A 21,550-nucleotide genomic window follows, 5' to 3' on the forward strand; every position below is an offset into this window, starting at 1 on the left:
ACTTGTTTGACGGGTGCTCTAAGTTTAACTAATATCTAGCATGACCATTAATCTATGTTTTAGTGCATCCGACTGTCGACAATATCATCGTGACTCGATTTCTATCCGTCTTTTTCACAAAACACTGTTTCTCACCCAATCCGAAAACCCTATTTCGATATTTCAGTGACAATTTGTCATTCAAACCATAGTTTTTCAAATTTCTATTTCAAACCCTATTCTTAACGAAAACTTAATAGAAATTCTAAAACCGAATCTCAATGTATATCCGAAACCCTAAAAAATTTGATTTTTGCGGAGTTAAAAAACTATACCTGGAGGTCTTCGCAAGTAGGGTCCGAAGAGGGGGCCGAAGATGATGAAGACGAAGAGGGGGCCGAAGACGAAGCCATTATTCGTGCAAATTTGACGAGTTTGATGAACTCGCAGAAAGATCGCACAGAAAAATCACAGAGTGAAGAGAAAATGAAGAAGAAGAAACGACTATGAAGAAATGAAAGTGTCTGTCGAAAAGGGGTAAAAAAAACTGTTTGGTTTTTCAAATTTTTTTAATTTAGTAACTTCCCAATTTTTTGTCTTTATTCTCCAGATGTTGACACGTGTATTTTTTAAAGGGGGTAACGATGTCTTTTCATTCTTTTTCAGTTTTTTTTTGAAGGTTTTTTGTTTGAAGGGTATGTCATGTAAGTGAAATCGACATTTAAAGGTATTTTTGTAATAATCCCGTATTAATGTTGTTATTTCACTCGGGCCGAAAATTTAATATTTTTGTAATAATCCCTCTTCACCTTCTCCCTCTCCTTTTTCAACTACGCCACACGCCTTCATTCGAACAGGAGAAGAGCGTTTTCTTGGGGGGTTTGGGTGTTTCCCTAGAGAGAGAGAGAGAGAGAGAGAGAGATCGGTGTGAAGCAATGGCGGTTTCCAGTGCATTCATCGTTGGGCCGAAGCTGGAGACCTTGTTTCTGAATCGACATCATCATCTTTCGTCGTCGTCTTCGTCGACCCATTCGGGTCTCCATGGAGTCCATGTTCTTCTGAGGAGCAATCGGAACCGGAGAGCTTTGATCCATAGAGCGCGTTGCGAACTCTCTTCCTCCGATTCCGCGTCTATGGCGTCTAGCATCTCCGCTCTCGAGCAGCTCAAGACTTCTGCCGCCGACAGTACGATCTTTTCTCCCTTTTTTAATGGGTTATCTTGGTTCCCGATTACGATTTAGGGTTTTCTCGAATTCGAAGTTTAGATCGCGTCTCCCTTCGTTGGAGTTGGCAATGAAATTAAAACTTCTGACGTTTGATTTTTCTCTCTTGAATTCGATAATCTATAATCACGAAGAGGGATGATTTGATTTCATGATATCATCTCAAGGCTCATTTGGTTTCTTTCCTCTGTCGATCTTCACGATTTTCTATGTAATGTGTATAGAGGCCAGATCTTAGTCATTGCTCTCTTCCACTGACGATCTCATCGTGTGTATGTAAAAGGGTATACGAAGGAAAGAAGCAGCATTATCGTGATTGGTCTCAGCGTTCACACTGCTCCCGTCGAAATGCGAGAAAAGCTTGCCATTCCTGAAGCCGAATGGCCTCGAGCTATCGGAGAATTGTGTGGTTTGAATCACATTGAGGAGGCTGCCGTCCTCAGTACCTGCAATCGGATGGAGATTTATGTGTTGGCTCTGTCTCAGCACCGTGGAGTCAAAGAAGTCACGGAATGGATGTCCAAGGTGATTCCTTTTCCCCATGGCTTGTGACCCTTTAACCGATTAGAGCGTGTTGTAGCCATTGTTGTTCAGCTTTTAGCCTACACGAAGTGAAGTTTTTGGTTGCATTTTGGTGAAAACCCTGTTTCTGGTTAGCTGCAAATGCTAAATGATCCTCTTTTCTTTTGTTGTCAGACGAGTGGAATCCCGGTTTCAGAGATATGTGAACACCGATTTCTGCTGTACAACAAGGATGCGACACAACATCTTTTCGAAGTCTCGGCTGGTCTGGACTCTCTCGTTCTTGGAGAAGGTCAGATCCTTGCGCAGGTTAAACAAGTGGTTAAGGTCGGGCAAGGAGTTAACGGGTTTGGGAGGAACATAAGTGGGCTATTCAAACACGCCATCACGGTTGGGAAACGTGTGAGAACAGAGACGAATATCGCTGCTGGGGCTGTTTCGGTCAGTTCAGCTGCCGTTGAACTCGCTCTAATGAAGCTCCCGGAATCTTCCCATTCGTCTGCTAGGATGTTGGTAATCGGAGCAGGAAAGATGGGGAAGCTTGTTATTAAGCACTTGGCTGCAAAGGGTTGCACAAAAATGGTGGTTGTGAACCGAAGTGAAGAAAAAGTTGCCGATATCCGTGAGGAGATGAAGGGTGTTGAGATTATCTACAAACCCCTCGAGGAGATTCTATCTTGTGCTGCAGAGTCCGATGTAATCTTTACAAGCACAGCCTCTGAGACTCCATTGTTCTTGAAGGAACATGTTCAAGAACTCCCTTCTGTCGGTTCGGATGTTGGAGGTAGAAGACTCTTTGTCGATATCTCAGTTCCGAGAAACGTGGGATCTTGTGTCGGTGAAGTAGAAAATGCTCGGGTTTACAACGTGGATGACCTCAAGGAAGTGGTAGCTGCAAACAAAGAGGACAGACTAAGGAAAGCAATGGAGGCTCAGGCCATTATAGCTGAAGAATCGAAACAGTTTGAGGCTTGGAGGGATTCTTTAGAGACAGTTCCAACAATCAAGAAACTGAGGGCTTATGCCGAGAGGATTAGGGTTGCAGAGCTCGAGAAATGCTTGTCGAAAATGGGGGAAAACATCGACAAGAAGACGAGAAGGGCGGTGGATGATCTCAGCAGGGGAATCGTGAACAAACTTCTGCACGGTCCAATGCAGCATTTGAGATGTGATGGCAGTGACAGTAGAACCCTGAGCGAAACGCTCGAGAATATGCACGCCCTGAACAGGATGTACGGTTTGGAGACTGATCTGTCGATGTTAGAGGAAAAAATCCGGGCCAAGGTGGGGCAGAAGTAGCGCATCTTTTCCGGAACAGACAGTTAGGAAAACCCGAATAAGAGGATGTAAACTTCTCCTCAGGCATTCACCGAGGTATATATAGTCATTGTATAGGTCTCGAATGGGATCGTTGATTCAATTTATTCGCGAGAAAAGACGCATCTAACGTTCACCCGGATCATTCCAGTGTCGTCAGATGTAATCATCAGAAAGTTGATAGATCTCTGAGTATAGAGTATGATCAAAGTTCCATTTACAGCCTCTGTAACTTGATGAACTTTGGTGCATCGCAGTGTAGAGAATGCATTTGTCTCTCGGCTTCTTTTATCCCACTTTGGTGTTTTTGAGTATTTGCACTTCTTGTCCTAAGAACATTCCCAAAGATGTTTTTGCATTGAAATGGTGATCGATTTTAACTGTTATTGGTTTTTGGTGTTTATAAAAAAACTTCATTTAAACTTTTTCATAAAAAATAATTTGTTGTTTTTAATTCTGAAGAGGACGTGAAATTCTGCAATAATTCAATTAATTTCGTATGGGTTTTGAACTAATTTCGAGATTTGCAATTAAATGATACTCCGTTATTTTTGGGTTATTTTCGGATTTTTATACTCATTTATCGGATTCCGTACGGGTTGTTTGTTTTTCATTGAGTTTATTTAATTTCTATGTAGTATTTAGATTTTAAAGAACTATATTTCCAAATACAAAATTAATTTTTAATTATATTTGAATAGAAAATTATAGCCACTCTTTAGAATTATGCATACAAATGCAAATCTTGTAATATTTTCTTTCACAATTTGGGAAACTGACCTGTGAATTATTTGTATGGTTATAAAATGGTCATTGAGGAGAATTTTGGAATATTCCAATTCTAAAAAAAGATATTTGATGAAACAAATCATAATAACGACAAACAAAAACAAATAAATAAAAAGAAAAAAAATAATCAAAAGGGGATCTCACTTGGTTTAACGTTAAGAGTTCCCACAACGGAATCAGCACAGTGCCAATGGCCGCCATTATTTCTATTTCCTATTTTGCCTCTTCCTCTTCGCCTTCTTCCTCTTTATCTTCCCCTCTCCTTCTTCAATCTGTTCCTTCTCTGCGTCTTCGTCTTCGTCGGTCCATTGACATTCTTTCTCCCCGTTGCAGCGCAACTCCCTCTCACGGTATGTCTCTTCTCTCTGTTTTTTCTCATTGCCCATGTTAACCATCGTCGTTTTCCGGCAATGTTTTTTTTTCCTAGATTCTCGTTCATAGTAGATGTTGAAATCTAAAAGCCTCGATGATCCACTCTTTCTGGTGTATTATTGATCGAATTACGGTTTAGGAAAAAGGGTTGCTCCATTTTCTGTATTGCAACGGCTTACATTTTCTTCCCGAGGACGAACAAATTGTTGAGTTTAGTGATTTTCGTAAAAGCTTGTGGCGATTTTTTTGTCTATAACGTTTCTCAGTTTCAGACATGGATGCTGCCCCGAGTCAAGGTCTCTACCCACTCCACCGCTGCAAAACCATACATCTGGTTTGTCACTGGAACTTCATTGCCTTGCTCTGTTTTTGGTCTCTTCGTTTCGTCAGGTTAAGATCCTCAAATGCTGAGAAATGCATCAGGCTGAATTGGGTTTTTGATGGAAACGGCATTGAATGGTAATGTAGGTGAGGCATGCTCAAGGGATTCATAACGTGGAAGGAGAGAAAAACCATGATGCTTACTTATCTGAGGAACTTTTCGATGCCCAGCTTACTCCTCTTGGGTGGCAACAGGTAAATTCTTCAAGTGTTAGTCATGTCTTTCAGCGGTTTATACGTGTAATAGTTCATTGAAACATGTCTTGATTATGATTACCATGATGGAAATTCAAAGTTTGTTTCGTATGATCGTATACTATATCGTAAGATTGATGTGTGTTTCTTGCAAGGGGAGTAACTTTGGGTGATGTAATAATCGCAGGTTGATAACCTTCGCAAGCATGTTAAGGAAAGTGGACTCTCTAAGAGAATCGAGCTGGTGATCGTTTCTCCTTTACTGAGGTATCGGTATCGTTGCCTCGGTTTTTGCAAGAGAATCTGGTTTGAATAAGATCTCGGTTAAGTAGAGCCTTGTTGATTCAATTTTCAGAGGCATTTTCATGGTTGGTTTTTTGCTATACAATGGAACGAGACTTTATTGATGGCATATATATAGTGTGGACATATGCAAATGGTGAAATGGCCTTCATCTTTTTCAGATCATCCTGTTTAACTTGAGACAAGTTGCAAACTTTAAATGTAATGTAATATGTGATTGCCACATCCATGTTCCATGATCAGTTCTTGCAATGATTGTATCTACTTCAATGCTCATATCTTTATAGGACTTTGCAAACAGCTGTTGGAGTTTTTGGTGGTGAAGGTTACACAGAAAGAGTTAATGCACCTCCTCTCATGGTCACAAATGCAGGGAAGAGCAATCGTGCCGCTATAGCATGTTTAGATTGCCCACCATTCTTAGCAGTGGAACTATGCCGAGAACATTTGGTATAGTTATTTTCCTCGGGAAACTTAGGTTCACGAGGCGCTTTTTCTTTTTATTCGTAATGTGTTTCGGGTTTTGAGAGTCATTTGCTATGTTCTTGTGTATTTTGATGTCAGGGTGTTCATCCTTGTGACAGGAGAAGCAATATCATAAAGTACCGGGAACTATTTCCTGCAGTTGATTTTTCGTTGGCAAGCACCTTTCTAAAGTTTTCTCTTATGCTTTAATTGTGATTAAGCTTAGTTTCGTTCTTGTTTAACAGTATCGTTTATTCTCTTTACAGATAGAAACTGATGAAGATGTTCTGTGGAATCCCGACATTAGGGAGAAGAAAGAAGAAGTTGCAGCCAGAGGCGTGAAGTTCATGGACTGGTGAGTAGCTTTCAAATCTTACATCTTCGAAACTGAGCATCCATGAACATAGCATGCCTGATATGCTCGGGTTTTTGCTCAAGAAAGTAGATCTCGTGGGTAAATGAATACGAAATCTTGCTCAAGAAGCTGGTTTGGGGTATTGTAATATTATTTTGAACTGATTCAGGTTGTCTACAAGGAAAGAGAAGGAGATTGCCGTCGTCACTCACAGCGGATTCTTGTATCACACCTTATGTTCATTCGGAAACGATTCTGACCCATCTCTGAAATCCGAAATCTCCAGACAGTGAGTCATCTTTCTCTAAACCGATCTTTTTCTTTTTCGTCAAGTCATTCCCTATCATTGCTAGTCCCAAATCAGCATCTAACCATTGATAAGAACCTCTAAACCCTTTGCAGTTTCGCCAACTGTGAGCTTCGTTCTATGGTTCTGGTGGATAAATGGTGAGTTTTCCATAGCAAAAAAAAAGCCGGTATCGATCAGTTATTTCGCAATCGTTCTTGTGGTAATTCTCAGCTATGTTTCGAGTATATGTTGAATGTAGTGTGAGAAGTTCGGATCCTGCAACGGCTAACTAACTCTGTCCCGGGAAGATGCATTTTGGGGAAGATCTTCCAAGCAATGTTTCAGACGTGTGAGCAGAGAAAGAAGATTGTCTGAAAGTGAAACCGAACTCACAAGTGAAGTGTTTCAAACAGTAACAGTAATGGTATATGATTGATTCGTCAAAGATCTGAGATTTAGGTACACCAAAGAACAAGTAAACATTGAAAGGTTCATTCTTTGTCTCGACAGATTTTTGAGATTCAATCCGTAGATAGGATCTCAATCGTTGATTTTCAGTATTCATCTCAGCCGTCAATACTTTTGAACCCATCTCAACCGTTGAAATGCAAGATTTGATGTCAACCGTCCGTTGCAGCAAGATGCTCAATTTAGTTATTTCACTTAGGGGTGGTCAATTCGGGTTTCGGTTCGGGTTCGGTTCGGTTATATTCGGGTTCGCTTATTTCGGTTATAGAAAAACTATAACCATTCGGTTTTTATATAAATCGGTTCGGTTATTTTTCGGTTCGGGTTTGGTTCGATTTTGGTAAAAAGTTCAATTTTCCAAAGAAAATATCGGTTATCCTCTCGGTTTTTTCGGTTATTTTTTATTCGGTTCGGTTCGGTTTCGGTTTCGGTTTTTTGGGTTTAAGTAAATCATAACCGTTCGATTTTGATGTCGGATTCGGTTCGGATACGGTTATGTCTTATTCGGTTCGGTTCGGCTCGGTTATTTGGTTAATAACCGAAATGGCCACCCTATTTTCACTTGGGTTTAGTAAAACCAATATTTGGGTATAGTCCGGCTCGGGTTAATTCCGTATAACCGATCCGGTTTGCTAAACCGCGAATTGGACAAAGTCGGGTGGTCGGCGGATCGACACGTAAGGCATTCAAGGACTATTATTGAGCACGTGGAAAATATCATTTAGGATAAAGTTCAAAAATCACAAATTAATTATTTAAAAAAAAAAATCTTGGATCAGACTCGACGACGAGTCGGGTCGTAATAAGATAAAGTCGCGGGACCACGGCACCATTCGAATACTGTTCATATCCAAAACTCTCAATCGTCGTCCAGAGAGAGAGAAAGAGAGGGATCACGTCTCGGCGCACGTTAGCTAGAGGAATGTTGCGTCTTCGGAAAGTATCAGGAAGCTCACGATTTAGCTGACTATCCACATTTTTTTCCTGCATTCAATTTCGATCTCCTGAGCTGCTTCTCGCGGTTTGTTTCCTGATTCTTTGGGTTTCTCAGCTACGGATGTGGTTTCGGTAAATTTTCCAGGAAAGTTTTTGGTGATTCCTGGGAGATTTTGCTAAAAAATTTGAAGGATTCCGAGGTATTATACGGATCGGGTTTCGTTTGGTGGTTGCTCTTGATTTAGTGGGTTTATTCAGACGGAATTCGAATTGATCTATGCGGTTTTATGATTATACGCATTTCTAGATCATGTTCACTGAAGTAGTTGTGAATTTTAGGATTCTTTCAACCATCTACGTTAATATTCATCTTTGTAATCTATGCGTAAAGTGGCTTGAGTTTTAATTGTTTTCTCTGTTTTATATTTTTTAATTAGGAATCTGACTTTGCGTCTACAGCATTTGTTTTGTGGAAACTATTTAGTGCATATGATTTTGCTATTTCATTGAATAGAGTAGCTTACGTTATTTTGCTTCCAGGAGTTTTGATCATTATTTCGGATGATGATGCATGCTGTCTCTCTACCATTGTCTCATGATCTCAAAGTTCACAAGATCCATGAACCTTCCGGATACCATAACGTACGGGATGTTATGTTTTGAGCTTTGATTTCATCATGATTTCTGAGTTCTAATCACTACACATGAATTGATTTCCTTTGCGTTTGCATTTTGTTTTGCAGACTGGTGTTGGTAAGAACCGAGTATCTCTTTCTCACACAGGTCTCTCATCATGTTCCACGGTATGGCCTGTGTTAAGACATCTCACCGTTCAGTTTTTAGTTGATAGTTTAGTTGGCTCCCCCATGCACGCTTCATCCTCGGTTTTTCTCGGTGGTTTTTGTTTCGAAATCTCTGCGAATAATTCCTTCACTTCGGGATTCTGTTTCTTGGGTCTGGTAATGTTTGTGTTGCTCTGTTGCATTATCGGAATATAATTTCATGTTTTTGTTTTTAGCCTTGTCGAGTTTTGCTGCTTTTCTTCTTTTTCCCCTTCTAGGAGATTCATACTTTCATGATTTATGTAAAGCTATTTACTCGTCCTCTACTCTTCATGTTAGTTTGGAATGACCATCTTTCTTTTTCTTCTTTTTTGTCTTTTTGTTGATTTAGAGACAAGATTTTTGGAGTTTCCACCTTCTGGAGAGCTTGAGTGGTTCAGTAGCTCCTGTATCATCTAGATGTAATGTTTTTGTTTGTCGATCGGTTTTATTGCCAGGAGGAAATGAGGCTCCTATTCTTAAAGCAGCTGCAATGGTTTTTACTAGGTTAGTTCTTGACCTTTTATCCATTTTTACTATTAATTGGTGATGTGATACACACTGCATTTAGTTGTCTTCCAAGTGCATTTTCAGTTTTAAAGTGTGAATCCAGTTCATATGCACTTGAAATTTAATGAATTCAGGGCCTCTGATGCTTTACGTGGAAATCCTCAGTTGTTCAAACTGATCCCAGCTGTTGGGATTCTGGCGTTTGCTACATGGGGTCTTAGGCCACTGTTGCGACTTGGCTTGGTTGCCCTTTTCGAGGTGGGTCGTCATCGTCTGTAATATCTTTCATTATCTACTGTTCCTTGATGCCTTATTCTAGTGATCGCTTTCTGCGATTCAAATGTTAATTTTAGAAGGGGACTGATGCCAACTCAAACAAGAGCAGTACACATGTTGCGGTGTCATATCTTCAGCCTTTGTTGCTCTGGAGTGGTGCAATTCTTTTATGCAGGTGTACTTTCTCCCATCAATCTTTTTAGTCTTCTTGGGCTACTAAACTTTAATTCTTTATTGCTATAACCACATTGAAGTTGTCTTTCAGAACACTGGACCCGATAATTTTGCCTTCGAGTGCCAGTCAGGCTGTTAAGCAACGCCTTCTGAACTTTGCCCGAGCCTTATCAACAGTGCTGGCATTTGCCTGCTGTTTATCAAGGTGAGCAAGAGTGTCTGTGATGTGATCTCTAAGCTTAGATAAGTTAATATATCCTTCAGCTGACCTGATGACCTTTCAGTAGGTTCTTTCAGCCAGGTTTCATGATAAAGAATGTGCTGTTTGGTTTCATCTTTGAGTTTTGCCTTTTAAATTTCTGTTTTATTTCTCTGGTTTCTCTTTCATCTCGCCATTTTGGTGTTCACTATTTCGGCCATTTGCTCATTGTATAGTTCAAAGTTTCTTCAGTGTTCTATATAGTTGTGTCAATATTTGAATATTTACTTGTACATCTGTCAGAAATCTGTGTTTTTGTTCTATGTGCTTTTTCAGCTATTAAGCATTTCTGATGAAATCTGCGGTTTGATCAATGCAATATATATTATCTGCAGCTTGATTCAACAGGCACAGAAATTCTTTACAGAGACAAATAATTCCAATGATGCTAGGAACGTATGTCTCTCTATGCTTAACACTCTTGTTCTTATATTACTATTTCTCAGCCTGCTTTATTTTATTCATTAAGTAGTGATACAAGGCACCTTCAAATGCTCTGCCTTGTACTTGCTTCAAAGTTTAACAAGTGAAATGACCCCCATGCTCTATTAGTTTTTATCTCTTAGAAGAAATTGGTAATTGCCTGCGGTGTTTCATGCAGAATGCTTTAGAACCATCAGTTTTCACGACCATTAATGTTTTCTTTCCTGGAAACATCCTATTTTAAGGAGGGTGCATGTAAAGCGCTATTAACGGATCCTGTTTCTAAACTTTCCGCTCAATGCTATGGCAGATGGGTTTCAGTTTTGCTGGGAAAGCTGTATACACTGCTGCATGGGTAGCTGCTGTATCATTATTTATGGAGCTGTTGGGTTTCTCTACCCAGAAGTGGTTGACAGCCGGAGGTCTTGGGACAGTACTCCTCACACTAGCTGGTCGTGAGGTAATTCTTAACTCCTCATCTCTTGCAATACCCGCAACTCAGTACATGTGTAATAACCTTCTATGATGTCGATGAGGAACAACACTAGCGAGACATTTGTTCTTTGACGTTGATATAACGCAGATACTCACGAACTTTCTTTCAAGTATCATGATTCATGCAACCCGGCCCTTTGTTCTGAACGAATGGATTCAAACTAGGATTGAAGGCTATGAAGTTTCCGGCACAGTAGAGGTTTGTTTCTTTTTCAGTTATCGCTGTTACCGTGATTCTTAGCTACGATATCTACTGCTGCAGTACATAATGTAAACTTTGTTCCATAAGGATTGACCCTTTTTTTTTTACCAGCATGTTGGGTGGTGGTCTCCCACAGTTATAAGAGGTGATGACCGAGAAGCAGTCCATATTCCAAACCACAAGTTCACTGTAAGCGTGGTGAGGAACCTCAGCCAAAAGACTCATTGGCGAATAAAAACACATCTCTGCATCAGTCATCTCGACGTCAGCAAGATTAATGTGAGAGGGCATTCTTTTTTACACCCTGAAAATCCATTGACTAAATCTCAGTTTAACGAGTTTATGCCTTCGAATTTACAGAATATCGTGGCTGATATGCGCAAGGTTTTGGCTAAAAATCCTCAAGTGGAGCAGCAAAAAATACACAGAAGAGTTTTTTTGGAAGATGTAGATCCGGAGAACCAGGCCCTCAAGGTACGGAAAATAGTTCCCGACAACAGATTATACATAGTACGTAAAGAAGTGTTCATGTCTGTCTATGTATGTTGCAGATCCTAATATCCTGCTTTGTCAAGACATCGCGTTTCGAGGAATACCTGTGTGTTAAGGTAATGATAATGCCTTCAAGATTCGTTCTGAAATTATTCATCTGTGTAAAATAATCGTTGTGGTTTGAGATCGATCTAATAAATTTTTATACTTAAATACGTTTTTTTTCCCGGGCAGGAAGCAGTGCTCTTGGATCTTCTCAGAGTTATTAGGCATCACGGTGCTCGTCTTGCAACTCCCATCCGCACGGTACAGAGAATGCGTAACGAGGCCGAGGTGGACAGTGCTGCTTTCTCCGACATCGTTTTCACGCACGCATCTTCATCAATTAACCACCGTCGACTCATGCTGATCGAGCCGTCCTACAAAATCAACAGCAGCGACGAAAAAGCCAAGCCCTCGCCTAACTCGGCGCAAAGAATCGAAGAAACGGATTCTGAGGGAGAACAAGAGTCAGCATCATCGGAAACAGAAGAGGAATCAAAGAAAGATAGACTGAAGACAACATCCCCGATTTCGAACTCAAAAGCAGAAGAGAAGGAAAAGGAAGGGGAGGGAGAGTTGAAGAAGGCTGTGGTTTCGCAAGAGAAGAGGGAGGGTGGAAATGTTACGGCGCTGGAAGAGAACATTGTTCTCGGGGTTGCGTTGGAGGGTTCAAAGCGTACGCTTCCGATCGAAGACGAGGAGGAGGAAGCGGCCGATGAATCCGAAGAAATCGGATTGCGATCAGAGTGATAGTCCCAAAATGAAAGGAAACTGTTTTTGTGTGTGTGTGGAAGTGAGAGAGCGCGGCTCTGTTGGTTTTTTTAGGTGAAGAGCTGAGCGCTCAATGTCTGTAAATATCTTAACCTATTTATCTTGAATGCTTTGAACGAGTTTTTATGAAAGAAGGCATTTATGAAATAGGCGCTTAGAAATCAAACTCTAAAAAAATCTCATTTTAAAAATAAAAATTCACAAACTTTCTCTCGTATGCTCGTCAAAACAATGAAAGTTTTGATTGGTTATATCAATGCGTTTGCAACACGATTTGTGGATATTTTCGGTGTGTTTGTAAATTGGTTGTCGTCTATTAATGCTTATTATCGGTACCAAAATATAGGGGGAAAGTTGCAATTAGATTTTTTGTTTCATATATACACCGTTGATTAGACCGATCGTTTTTCCACTCGCCAGAAGTTGCAAACGCCGCGTAAACGTCGAGTTTACAGACGAATGTGGAGTGGGTTGATGAGAACACTGATTGATTGACGACATCAAAGACGCAGCTGCAAAACAAATGTAATAGAAAAATCCCATTTCTACCTAACTTGGCTTCAAACAATAACGGTTCTCTAATTCTTCTACCTCCTCCTATTCCTTATACTCAACCTTCCTTTCTTCTACTTCTGTCCCCCCACACACATACACCCCTGACAGAATATGACTCCTTTGAGCCGAGCTCTTAAGATTCAATCATTTCTATAATCACAATCCGAGATCCCTCGGCAAAGCTACCATCTCTTCATTCTCGTCCGGAGGTGTGAGCCGTGGCCTTTTCGCAGGTTGCTCCTTGGGTTCCTCCTCATCACCATCCTCTCCCGTTTCATCACTTGGTTGCTCCACCATTTCAAAGTCATTATTCCCATCTCGAGTCTCATCTTCTCTGTCATCATCCTTACTCGATGGAACCACAGGTTCTACGTTATCAGTAGTTGTAGGCTCATCACCGTTAGAATCCGCAGCTGACGAAAATATCTCAGGCTGTGTGGACGGAGATAATGTATCTCTAACCGGGCTTGGATTGGTTTCCTTTCCATGGATGTTGCCGATATTTTCCAATGTAATGTTTTCTATGATACCAATATCGTTTGAATCGTCGGAGCCTTTTGTCGAGGATGTTTCAGATGATGAATCACCATCACCTTGTCTTTGCACCGTCATCCCCAGGTTCCAGGATGTGTCAGTGTCAAAACCACCAGAACCTCTAGGAGTAGCGGTTTCGGTGAATCGCTGAAAGCTACTCTCCCCGGAGTTTAGGCACATGAATTGCTCACCAGCTTCTGTGTCCACTTGCTGCAGAAAAAGCAACACAAAGGGGAAAGGAATAAAGATAAAAACGCAAAAACTATACATCAAAACCAAGAGATTTGATAATCGGAAACAGCCTGTTTGTTCCCTTGAATCTTGGTATACCTCTCTTGACAATGTAGTATCACAAAGATGATAAAACGAAGATGGTTCCTCGAAAGATTGTAGTTGTCCAAGTAATGATCCTGTAGCAGCTCCTGCATCGAACAATTCCCTCAGGACAATGCCAGATTCATTACCACCATCCAAGTTCCTTGTGGGAGATCTTTCAAGCAAAGTCATTTCGATCCCCTGACCGTCCTGGGACTGCATCATATTCACTGAAACAACCTCGACGCCCATATTGTTCTCCTCAGCCACTGGACTATCAAAGGACTGGTTCTGTTCACTACTGGCTTCCGGTGAACGGTTTTCAAGGAGTTCAAATATCAGCTTCTGAATCAGGGTCCGCTTCAGTGAAGCCTCGGCAGGAGGAAACCAGTTCAGATAAAGCTGCACAAAACGTAGTGTGTCATGATCAGCAGACCGAGTATAATACCATTACTTAAAAATAAACTGATGATAACCACACAGGAACCCGTAGAATTTAGCCCAGAGTACAAACGTAGAACTGATTCCTTCAAGAAGCAAACTTTTTCAGCATGGCGAAAAAGTAAACACCCAACAAATATAAGTTTTACAAGAAGCGGATTTCCTTCAGGTTAGACGGATCTCAAAAGCAATCACCACTAAGAGAAATTGCAAAATCAGATAACACAATTTTGGTCGAAACTAAAAGCAGAATAACCAAAAGAGAGAAAGTTGGCATTGATTGCAGAGGGAGAATATTGAGTTTTGAGAGGTGCAGGATCCACTAATGGCAAAATGAGAAACTGGACTTAAGTGTAGAGTATGACATCAAAATTTGATCTATAAATGCACTCAACGCCATAATTTGAGATTAAAAAAATAAAATTATTCAGGGTTCATGACCAATACCCTCAAAATCCTACAACTACGGGTTTCAAATTTCTGAAAACTAAAGGTTGCATTTACAATGTAGACTTACAAAGTTGGAAGCCCTTGATATTGTGAAAAGATTGAAATCGTGTGGAGCTTCAGCAAGAAAAAGCTCCAGATAGTGCAGCAAAAAGAGGCCACAATCAAATGAGTTTTCCTGCTGTGGCAACTGAAACAAAAGCAAAAAAATGTGACATCAATTTAACATCGCACAGTTCATAATTAAACCGACAAAGAAATACAGAGTAAGAGATTTGTTTAAGATGAAACAGCGAACCAATGTGTTTACATCACAAAAGATACAAGGGAAACAGAATACAGATGGCAACAGCACCATAGCTATATCAACAAAGGCCAGAGATCGATTAAAAGTTTTACATGAGTATCAGACCAAATTCATATAATCTAATCAAATCTAGAGTGATGCTTTCACTGTAAAGCACAAGGAATAGTAGCAATATTGTGCTTAATCAATCGGAAAAAAGTAACCAATACGTAATTTTCAAAAAGAAAAGGAATTAAACATGATTTTGCCACCTGTGAGTTTGATAAAAATTTCTAATCTACACTGTGGGTGAAGTGAGAGGAACAAGAGAACATGGTAAATATGAGAGGATTTTCAAAAATGAAAATTTCTGAAAAATAAAATCATTTGTATGACCCAGGAAATTCTCAAATCTACCAAGGATCAGCAAAAATACCAGATTGCATGTAATGTGATGTGAACTAAATTCACACAACAGAAGGATAATATATGAAGGACTTTTCATATTTCCTACTGAGTCAGGCAACAGCAGAAGATTTAAAGCCTAGGGGCAACACCTCAAGTGAGACAAACCGCAAATTCAAGAACTTCGAAGAAATATCATCCGGTGTCTCCTTATGCCTCTCCTTCCACTCCTCGCACAAGTAACTAAGAGTAGCCAAAAAGTTATAGTCAACAGATCGCATGATGGAGCTTTAAGCTAGTACATGAAAACTAATAAACACGATCCGAGAAGAACAGCGTGCATAGATGGAAAAAAAATGTGCAGAGTGGGGAACTAATCCACCACATATTCTTCTGCTATTCAAATAAAAGAGGGTGTGAGGAAAAGATGCTATGTCCTGTCACTGTGAATGCTTATCTATATATAATACACATTGCTTTCAAAATCATCAGACACGGATCAGAAGACGAAACAGAACACGGCTGTAAGGGAGCTAATATACCTTTGGACAAGATTCTTAAGCCCTGCATGACTTCCTCTGATAGAATCCATATGTAATATGCATGGCACCTTTCTGGAGTTATCCAAGTCTAGTTCTGCAGATAATAAATTAAAAAATGATATATAGATGTAATAAACTGAATTATCATGAAACGATCAAATACACAGTAATATTCCATGCTACCTTCATAATGAGCGACTTCACCAGGGTGACAGAGGACAATTAAACTCCAGTGAAGACTAACATTAACATTTAGCAATATCAGATCTCAAACTCATATGTAACTGAATTACTGAAACAGCAATAACATGAAGTTGTTCGTACTTGAAGTTTACAGGAATAAAGATGAAATCCTTCGCAAATATGTCCACCTTCCTTGTCCACTTACGGACACGTTGAAAAGCAGCCTTGCCATCTGCTATACTTGATGGATCTTTGTCGAGATCAGCTAGCTTCCGAAAGAAAAAGCTGTTGAAGAAATGGTATCTATGCATTTCCTCGGGTTGAATCCGATTCTTCAAATACCTGTAAATCAATCAAACGTGTAGATCGGATCAATTAAATTGAAGACTTTTCAGTAAAAGCAGGTATGATCTACCAACAGCACAACAAATAACCTTTTCTACCATGATAAAAGAAGCATCGCAGAAGTTTATAATAGTCAATATAAGACATGTCATAGTTTCATACATAGTTAAAATAATATCCCAACAGAAACAGTATACCACATCACATCAGAGATATTGAGTTGAACAGAACTCACTTAATATAGAAGTCTACGATTGTGTCGTTGACAAATGTCTCTGGCTGCAAGAGATCCACATCTCTTTTGCAAATGGAAACAGCATCTGGATCTCCCTTTGGATAAATGACATCCTCAAAAGTTTCATCAAAACTACAAAAACATTCATAAAGCTAGCAATTAATATGGATTGCCTGACAATTTTCAAGAAAAACTCTGTACCGTAGTAATGCAAATGAAAAGGACATTCAGAACAAAGTGCATTTAAAACTTCTCTAGTTCTGGAAAGATTATGAACGTTAGTTCTCCAGTTTTTAATTCCAATGAAAAGAATTATCATCTACTTAGGAGTCAGGATGTTGATTAGGGTTACAAATGATTGATGCAAGAATGTACTACATATATCTTGAAAGGCATGAGAAAAAGCTTTAATCTTGTATGAAGGAGCATTAGTAGTTTCCATATGCTTTCCACTTTATTACAAGATTTAAAAAACTCAAACATACCAGGCGAAAAAAGTTGAGCATGCCTATCACTAATCTATTATGGCAAAGTAAATTATGTGTCAAAAAAAAAGAACTCATCATTTTTTACCCTAAAACTCATTAATAAGACTCTTTATTCCTTCCATCGCACAAAATAAACTAATTATACCCAAGACGAGGCTACAGGAAACAAATGCTCAGTAATACTTCAGAAAACGGAATTAATCCATGTATGAAACAATTTGCAAGTTCATCTTAAAAATAGAACGAAAGACAACATCAGATTCAAGAATACCATAAAACTTCATAAACCAATTAAAAGGAATGATGGAGATGGATCTAGTCTTCCTTACCTTGGAAAATAATGCCTCCGGTGAGACAAATGATCCTCAGATACTTCCATGTTGCAGCTACAATATAATGAATCAGTTAACCAAGTCAGATGGAAGAAAACAAGTTGCACCAAAGTTTACAATTTACCAAAACCAAAAGAAATTCAGTTGCTTTCAAGACTTGGTTAGGCTTTCCCTCTGGAAGTTTGTCTTTGCCTTAATATTTGGTTTGCTTTACACTTAAATCTTTGCTTTGATACTTGCGTCAAAACCATGTATATTGAATAAAAAAAAGTAATATCCATGCGTAAAGTATGATCTGACATACCGAATACATCATTTGGGCTCTAGTTCCAGAATAATCAGGGAGGATAGACACTTACTTGGGCTCTGCATTCCAGACAGAACGGTATTTCACATTCAATGAATTGATCTTTTGTTGTTTCTCAGGCCAATTATACTCTGCAGCCGCAAGTCTCAACTCCTTAATAACTGAAACGACAGGAAGCAATAAGAAGACTTGGAGAGAGAATCCCTTGTGTTGAAAAGTCTTAATGCTTAAAAGACCGCTACATTCAGAGGAGCATTTAGATCATTCGAAGCAAATGAAAGTTTTGTGGTTTCTGCAATGTAATAGCTTACTAGTCGGTATTTTTTCTTAGGCAAAATGAAAAGGAAAGCAATTAGATGAAACATCTCCTGTGTGAAACCATTGATCATTTTAAGGACAAAAATTGAGCAGCTCCTCTTATACAAACTAAATGAGAGTCACAAGCAATTTGGAAGATATACAAAATCAGCTAGTCTATTGCCACTAAAGCATTAAATGCTAAACAAGAAATTAAAGTACCTAACTACCACTAGGTTATCCATTCACCACAGTTTCTACCTTTCAAACACTCTCCTGTTTTTTTTTTCTTTATTCCAACCAAACCAAAAAAAATGGAAGAGTGAAATAAAAACTAGAGCATTTTAAGCACTTCTTAGTTACTAATAAAAGCATTTAGTAGCCTGCAAAAACCACCGGGAAAGAAATGATGATTATGCTTAGAGATTTATGCAAAATCAATACCATGCTGTACACAATGTCTTGCAGTAAAAGATTACAAATTAGTGAAAAGAGATGCAGTCGCTACCAAAGGAGAGAGCAGTCTTTAAGAGTCACTATATGCAGTAAACCCGCCTAAATAACCCCAATCATTGTCACATTTTTCAAGTTTCCTTCAGAGTAGCTACAGCCTACATGATGAGCCCTAAATTTAAAAGACCGCTTCTCAACAGAAATATAAGAAACCAATACTATTAGAGATCTAAGTTGACTATTTATATAATCATAACAAGATCATTTGTAGCCGATAAATGCAATGTGACGATGTAAATGGAAGTATACAACAATTAACAGACCTGTACTGTGTTGCAGATCCTCATAACATTCTTCATCATTCAATAGAACTTGGATTTTCAGAGTGACCAATCCAACCTGCAAAAAATATCGGAAAAATTGTAACACTACAAGAATCCTATACCCATAATAAAATAGCAGTCTAGAAAATATCTTCTGAAAACAAAAGTGTGCCCCAAACAAACGACAAACTTAAAACTCACATTTTGGAACCAATTGTCTTCGATATTTACAATGTCTTCAACTCTCCAATCATATGAATATGGCCCTTCCTCATTATTTACAGGATAACCCTTGACAATGACACTGTTGCATGAAAAGATTACCAAAGATGCAGCAGAAGGCCTATCCTTAACATATTCTGGGAACATGAGCACCGCCGCGTTTATGTCAATCTGCAAATAGGAAAATCGTCCCTCAACATATTGTAACTCTTACTTTGTACATTCCAGACAGTTCTATTTAAAATATACAAACATGCATGTATCAGCCAGCATCCTTAGACATGGCATTGGATTAATAACCAATGTGCAACCATTTATTACACATGATAAACAATGGAAAGAATGTTTTTGAAGCTGAATAAAGAAAGACGTCAAAACGAAAAAATCACAACAATTTGGTTAAAGGTAGCAGATGACAGCATTTTCATTTAAAAACAATAGTTTAACTAAATGAACAACTAAAGACACCAAGAAGTTCAAACCAAAATGGGGATAAGATGAACACGAAATAAAAATATCATGTCAAACATGAGACAGCGGAAGAAAAAGAGTCGACATGAGGTGGTAAAGATATCATCTTAACTTGTGGTACATCTTCTGGCAGCTAAATGGGACGACAGACTAGTTTAAAAAAAAAACTTGAACTACAATAATCTACACTCAGACGAAAGCCAAACAATCATGAAAAACGAAAACCATTACCGTATCCATATCATCGAAATAATGTTCAGCTCTCAAATTTTTGAGCATATCTGGCACAAACAAAAAACAATATGCGGTGAGACATAAGAATGCATCCTCTCACGGAGATAAAGAAACCATAAATTGTAGATTCATCACATTCTGAATCAGAGGCCAGGCTCTGTGCAGAACGATCACTCAAGCTTTCATCACTAGCTGACATGGTATCAAATTGGTCCTCCTGCAAATGTTACGTCCAGGAATAGCAAGCTAAAAATTTTAATGCCTTGAAGTAAGTGAAGTAAGAAAAATAAACAAGATTTACATACATTGGGCGAAGAATCGGAAAAGCGTGAGTTTAGCTGGTATCGGCTAGGTGAAGAAGTTTCACCAGAATCACCACAGAAATTCTTTGAGCTTGTCTGAAGAGAGAAAATCCCAGTTCCATGATTGACTTGACCTGCATCTGTTTCTTTTTCATGGTCTGCCAATGCCCACCGAAATTCACCATTCTGCCTTGAATCCTCAGCTTCTGCCACAACAGTAGGTGCATCTTCAGACATACAGTCACTTTCAACATCATCAGCTTCTACATGACTTGAATTTCCCAGTTCTTCTTTCTGAATGACATTTTGTTGGCAAACTGGAAAAATATCAACTATGTCAGACAGCGATCCGCTTGGATTCTCCAAGAATTAGGGTTTTGGAAGACAATAAACATAACAAAACGTGGAACAAAACAAAACAATGTCAAAGACAAATTCGAACATTACATGCCTTAATCAGAAAACGTAACAAATCACCCAGAGATTTGGAACAGAACCAGCAAGTACATTGCCTCCGCCCCACACTTTCAATATCGAGAAACTATGCATTATTCTTACAAAATTCGTACTAAAACCTGTGAGAACAGAAATTCTCTCATCTTAGCTTGTTTTTGTCTCCGATCCAAATAGCTCAACGCCCCCATACATCTCCAGAATTGAAACTGGATCGAGAGATCGAGATTGCAGACTCAAAATCGAAGGACGAAGAGGAACAACTTACAGTTTCCAACGCAGTGGCGTTGTCGAACCGGAGAATCTCCCGGGCTAGGGTTTCCGAGCTTCATCAAGAACTTCCCAGAATTGAGTTCCCCGAGCTCGTCCACTTCTTTGGGATCCAAATCTTCGACGTTTCCTTTCATCTGTCGGAGACCTAAACCAAAGCCACCGGAAAACGCAGAATCCTCGTCGGTGGTCGGAGATCCGAGATCGGAAGTAGAGAGAGAGACGAAATTGAGACGAGTCAACAAGGGGCCGGGCTGCCTGAGAAACCAAACGGAATACCTGTGAGCGCGTCTGAGGTTCACGCGCGAAGGTATTTATACGAAGGCAAAATCGTCCGGAGAAATTAGGGTGTAACCTTTTTTACGGCATGAAAAATTTGCGATAATTCAAAAATCACATAAAATTAATAATCCATCATCAGTATTAATAGAAACATAAATTTTAAAAAATAATAATAATAATTTATCTCTCAATTAAAGCAAAAGAAAATATTATGTCCTTATTGAAAGAAAATAATATTATTTGGGTGTTAATTATAAATGTATACAAAATTTTAGATTGCAATTTTAAAATTACAATTATAGTACGGTTGATCTTAGCCTTAAATCTCTTCTAACGCTTATAGTTTTGAGAGTTGATTTCTAGATTTTAAAACTATATAATACATTAAATTACAAGTCAATTTTAATATTCCTTTTGCTAGGGAAAAAAAACATAAGCGTGTCGATCTCTATTGTTAAGCTACCACCCTCCTGCAAATCTCCGTAATTAATGGTCAGTTTTTTTAAATGGAAAACAAATAAAAAATTATGGTATCGGTCGATTGTTGACACGTGGAAATCATGAGACACTCCCAAATGACGGATTTGCCCTTTTTTAGGAGACGCCGTACGGCAGAGCTCTCCGCTTCCACATGAGAGAGAGAGAGAGAGAGAGAGAGAGAGAGAGAGAGAGAGAGAGAGAGAGAGAAAATACAAAAATAAGAGAGGCAAGCAAAGGAGACACATGCGGTTTCCACATGCATATATGTTTTTGGTCCTATGCGTCTGAA

General features: G+C 39.1%; 4 protein-coding genes across 11 annotated transcripts; 3 read left to right on the plus strand and 1 right to left on the minus strand.

The window, feature by feature from the left end:
- Positions 1–791: 791 nt before the first annotated feature.
- Positions 792–3,427, plus strand: LOC104820135 (glutamyl-tRNA reductase 1, chloroplastic-like). The gene is made up of 3 exons (XM_010550510.2): positions 792–1,164; positions 1,486–1,727; positions 1,899–3,427. Exons 1-3 carry the CDS (start codon positions 915–917, stop codon positions 3,021–3,023), a joined length of 1,617 nt encoding a protein of 538 aa, XP_010548812.1. The 5' UTR covers positions 792–914; the 3' UTR covers positions 3,024–3,427.
- Positions 3,428–3,983: 556 nt separating this feature from the next.
- On the plus strand, positions 3,984–6,741 carry LOC104820143 (phosphoglycerate mutase-like protein 2). 2 transcript variants are annotated; one of them, XM_010550518.1, is made up of 10 exons: positions 3,984–4,180; positions 4,469–4,536; positions 4,671–4,778; positions 4,966–5,045; positions 5,369–5,531; positions 5,646–5,720; positions 5,813–5,901; positions 6,071–6,190; positions 6,304–6,348; positions 6,450–6,741. In XM_010550518.1, the coding sequence occupies exons 1-10, from the start codon at positions 4,021–4,023 to the stop codon at positions 6,481–6,483; spliced, it is 942 nt and encodes a 313-aa protein (XP_010548820.1). In that variant the 5' UTR covers positions 3,984–4,020; the 3' UTR covers positions 6,484–6,741. The 2 variants fall into 2 exon arrangements, with proteins under 2 accessions (XP_010548820.1, XP_010548825.1); XM_010550523.1 differs by having other exon boundaries at positions 4,475–4,536.
- A 737-nt stretch (positions 6,742–7,478) lies between these two features.
- Positions 7,479–12,206, plus strand: LOC104820159 (mechanosensitive ion channel protein 3, chloroplastic-like). Of its 6 annotated transcripts, none has more exons than XM_010550531.1 (14): positions 7,479–7,794; positions 8,135–8,236; positions 8,338–8,397; positions 8,768–8,922; positions 9,060–9,183; positions 9,279–9,376; positions 9,467–9,580; positions 9,970–10,030; positions 10,368–10,517; positions 10,641–10,751; positions 10,866–11,033; positions 11,115–11,228; positions 11,306–11,362; positions 11,481–12,206. In XM_010550531.1, the coding sequence occupies exons 2-14, from the start codon at positions 8,156–8,158 to the stop codon at positions 12,036–12,038; spliced, it is 1,851 nt and encodes a 616-aa protein (XP_010548833.1). In that variant the 5' UTR covers positions 7,479–7,794; positions 8,135–8,155; the 3' UTR covers positions 12,039–12,206. The 6 variants fall into 6 exon arrangements, with proteins under 6 accessions (XP_010548833.1, XP_010548845.1, XP_010548839.1 ...); XM_010550543.2 differs by having other exon boundaries at positions 9,282–9,376; XM_010550537.1 differs by having other exon boundaries at positions 7,479–7,679.
- Positions 12,207–12,566: 360 nt separating this feature from the next.
- On the minus strand, positions 12,567–20,782 carry LOC104820191 (probable ubiquitin-like-specific protease 2B). 2 transcript variants are annotated; one of them, XM_019203703.1, is made up of 16 exons: positions 20,498–20,782; positions 19,780–20,093; positions 19,610–19,691; positions 19,472–19,521; positions 18,749–18,940; positions 18,548–18,623; positions 17,527–17,635; positions 17,165–17,221; positions 16,348–16,479; positions 15,909–16,109; positions 15,768–15,823; positions 15,585–15,678; positions 15,195–15,285; positions 14,422–14,541; positions 13,479–13,865; positions 12,567–13,358 (listed from the first exon to the last, which is right to left on the minus strand). In XM_019203703.1, the coding sequence occupies exons 1-16, from the start codon at positions 20,634–20,636 to the stop codon at positions 12,771–12,773; spliced, it is 2,688 nt and encodes an 895-aa protein (XP_019059248.1). In that variant the 5' UTR covers positions 20,637–20,782; the 3' UTR covers positions 12,567–12,770. The 2 variants fall into 2 exon arrangements, with proteins under 2 accessions (XP_019059248.1, XP_019059259.1); XM_019203714.1 differs by lacking the exon at positions 20,498–20,782 and having other exon boundaries at positions 19,610–19,720; positions 19,780–19,869.
- Between the last annotated feature and the right edge of the window lie 768 nt (positions 20,783–21,550).

This window comes from Tarenaya hassleriana, unplaced genomic scaffold (assembly GCF_000463585.1).
Source record: "Tarenaya hassleriana unplaced genomic scaffold, ASM46358v1 Cleome1, whole genome shotgun sequence".
Lineage (NCBI taxonomy): Eukaryota > Viridiplantae > Streptophyta > Magnoliopsida > Brassicales > Cleomaceae > Tarenaya > Tarenaya hassleriana.

Coding starts and splice junctions, on each gene's coding strand:
- LOC104820135 (XM_010550510.2), top strand. CDS start 915: ATGGCGGTTTCCAGTGCATTCATCGTTGGGCCGAAGCTGGAGACCTTG. Junction 1,165..1,485: donor CAAGACTTCTGCCGCCGACA/GTACGATCTTTT, acceptor TGTATGTAAAAG/GGTATACGAAGGAAAGAAGC. Junction 1,728..1,898: donor TCACGGAATGGATGTCCAAG/GTGATTCCTTTT, acceptor TTTTGTTGTCAG/ACGAGTGGAATCCCGGTTTC.
- LOC104820143 (XM_010550518.1), top strand. CDS start 4,021: ATGGCCGCCATTATTTCTATTTCCTATTTTGCCTCTTCCTCTTCGCCT. Junction 4,181..4,468: donor CAGCGCAACTCCCTCTCACG/GTATGTCTCTTC, acceptor AACGTTTCTCAG/TTTCAGACATGGATGCTGCC. Junction 5,902..6,070: donor GGCGTGAAGTTCATGGACTG/GTGAGTAGCTTT, acceptor GAACTGATTCAG/GTTGTCTACAAGGAAAGAGA.
- LOC104820159 (XM_010550531.1), top strand. CDS start 8,156: ATGATGATGCATGCTGTCTCTCTACCATTGTCTCATGATCTCAAAGTT. Junction 10,031..10,367: donor ATTCCAATGATGCTAGGAAC/GTATGTCTCTCT, acceptor ATGCTATGGCAG/ATGGGTTTCAGTTTTGCTGG. Junction 10,752..10,865: donor AAGTTTCCGGCACAGTAGAG/GTTTGTTTCTTT, acceptor TTTTTTTACCAG/CATGTTGGGTGGTGGTCTCC.
- LOC104820191 (XM_019203703.1), bottom strand. CDS start 20,636: ATGAAAGGAAACGTCGAAGATTTGGATCCCAAAGAAGTGGACGAGCTC. Junction 17,636..18,547: donor GGATCTGCAACACAGTACAG/GTCTGTTAATTG, acceptor CTGTCGTTTCAG/TTATTAAGGAGTTGAGACTT. Junction 13,866..14,421: donor TATCAAGGGCTTCCAACTTT/GTAAGTCTACAT, acceptor CGTTTTGTGCAG/CTTTATCTGAACTGGTTTCC.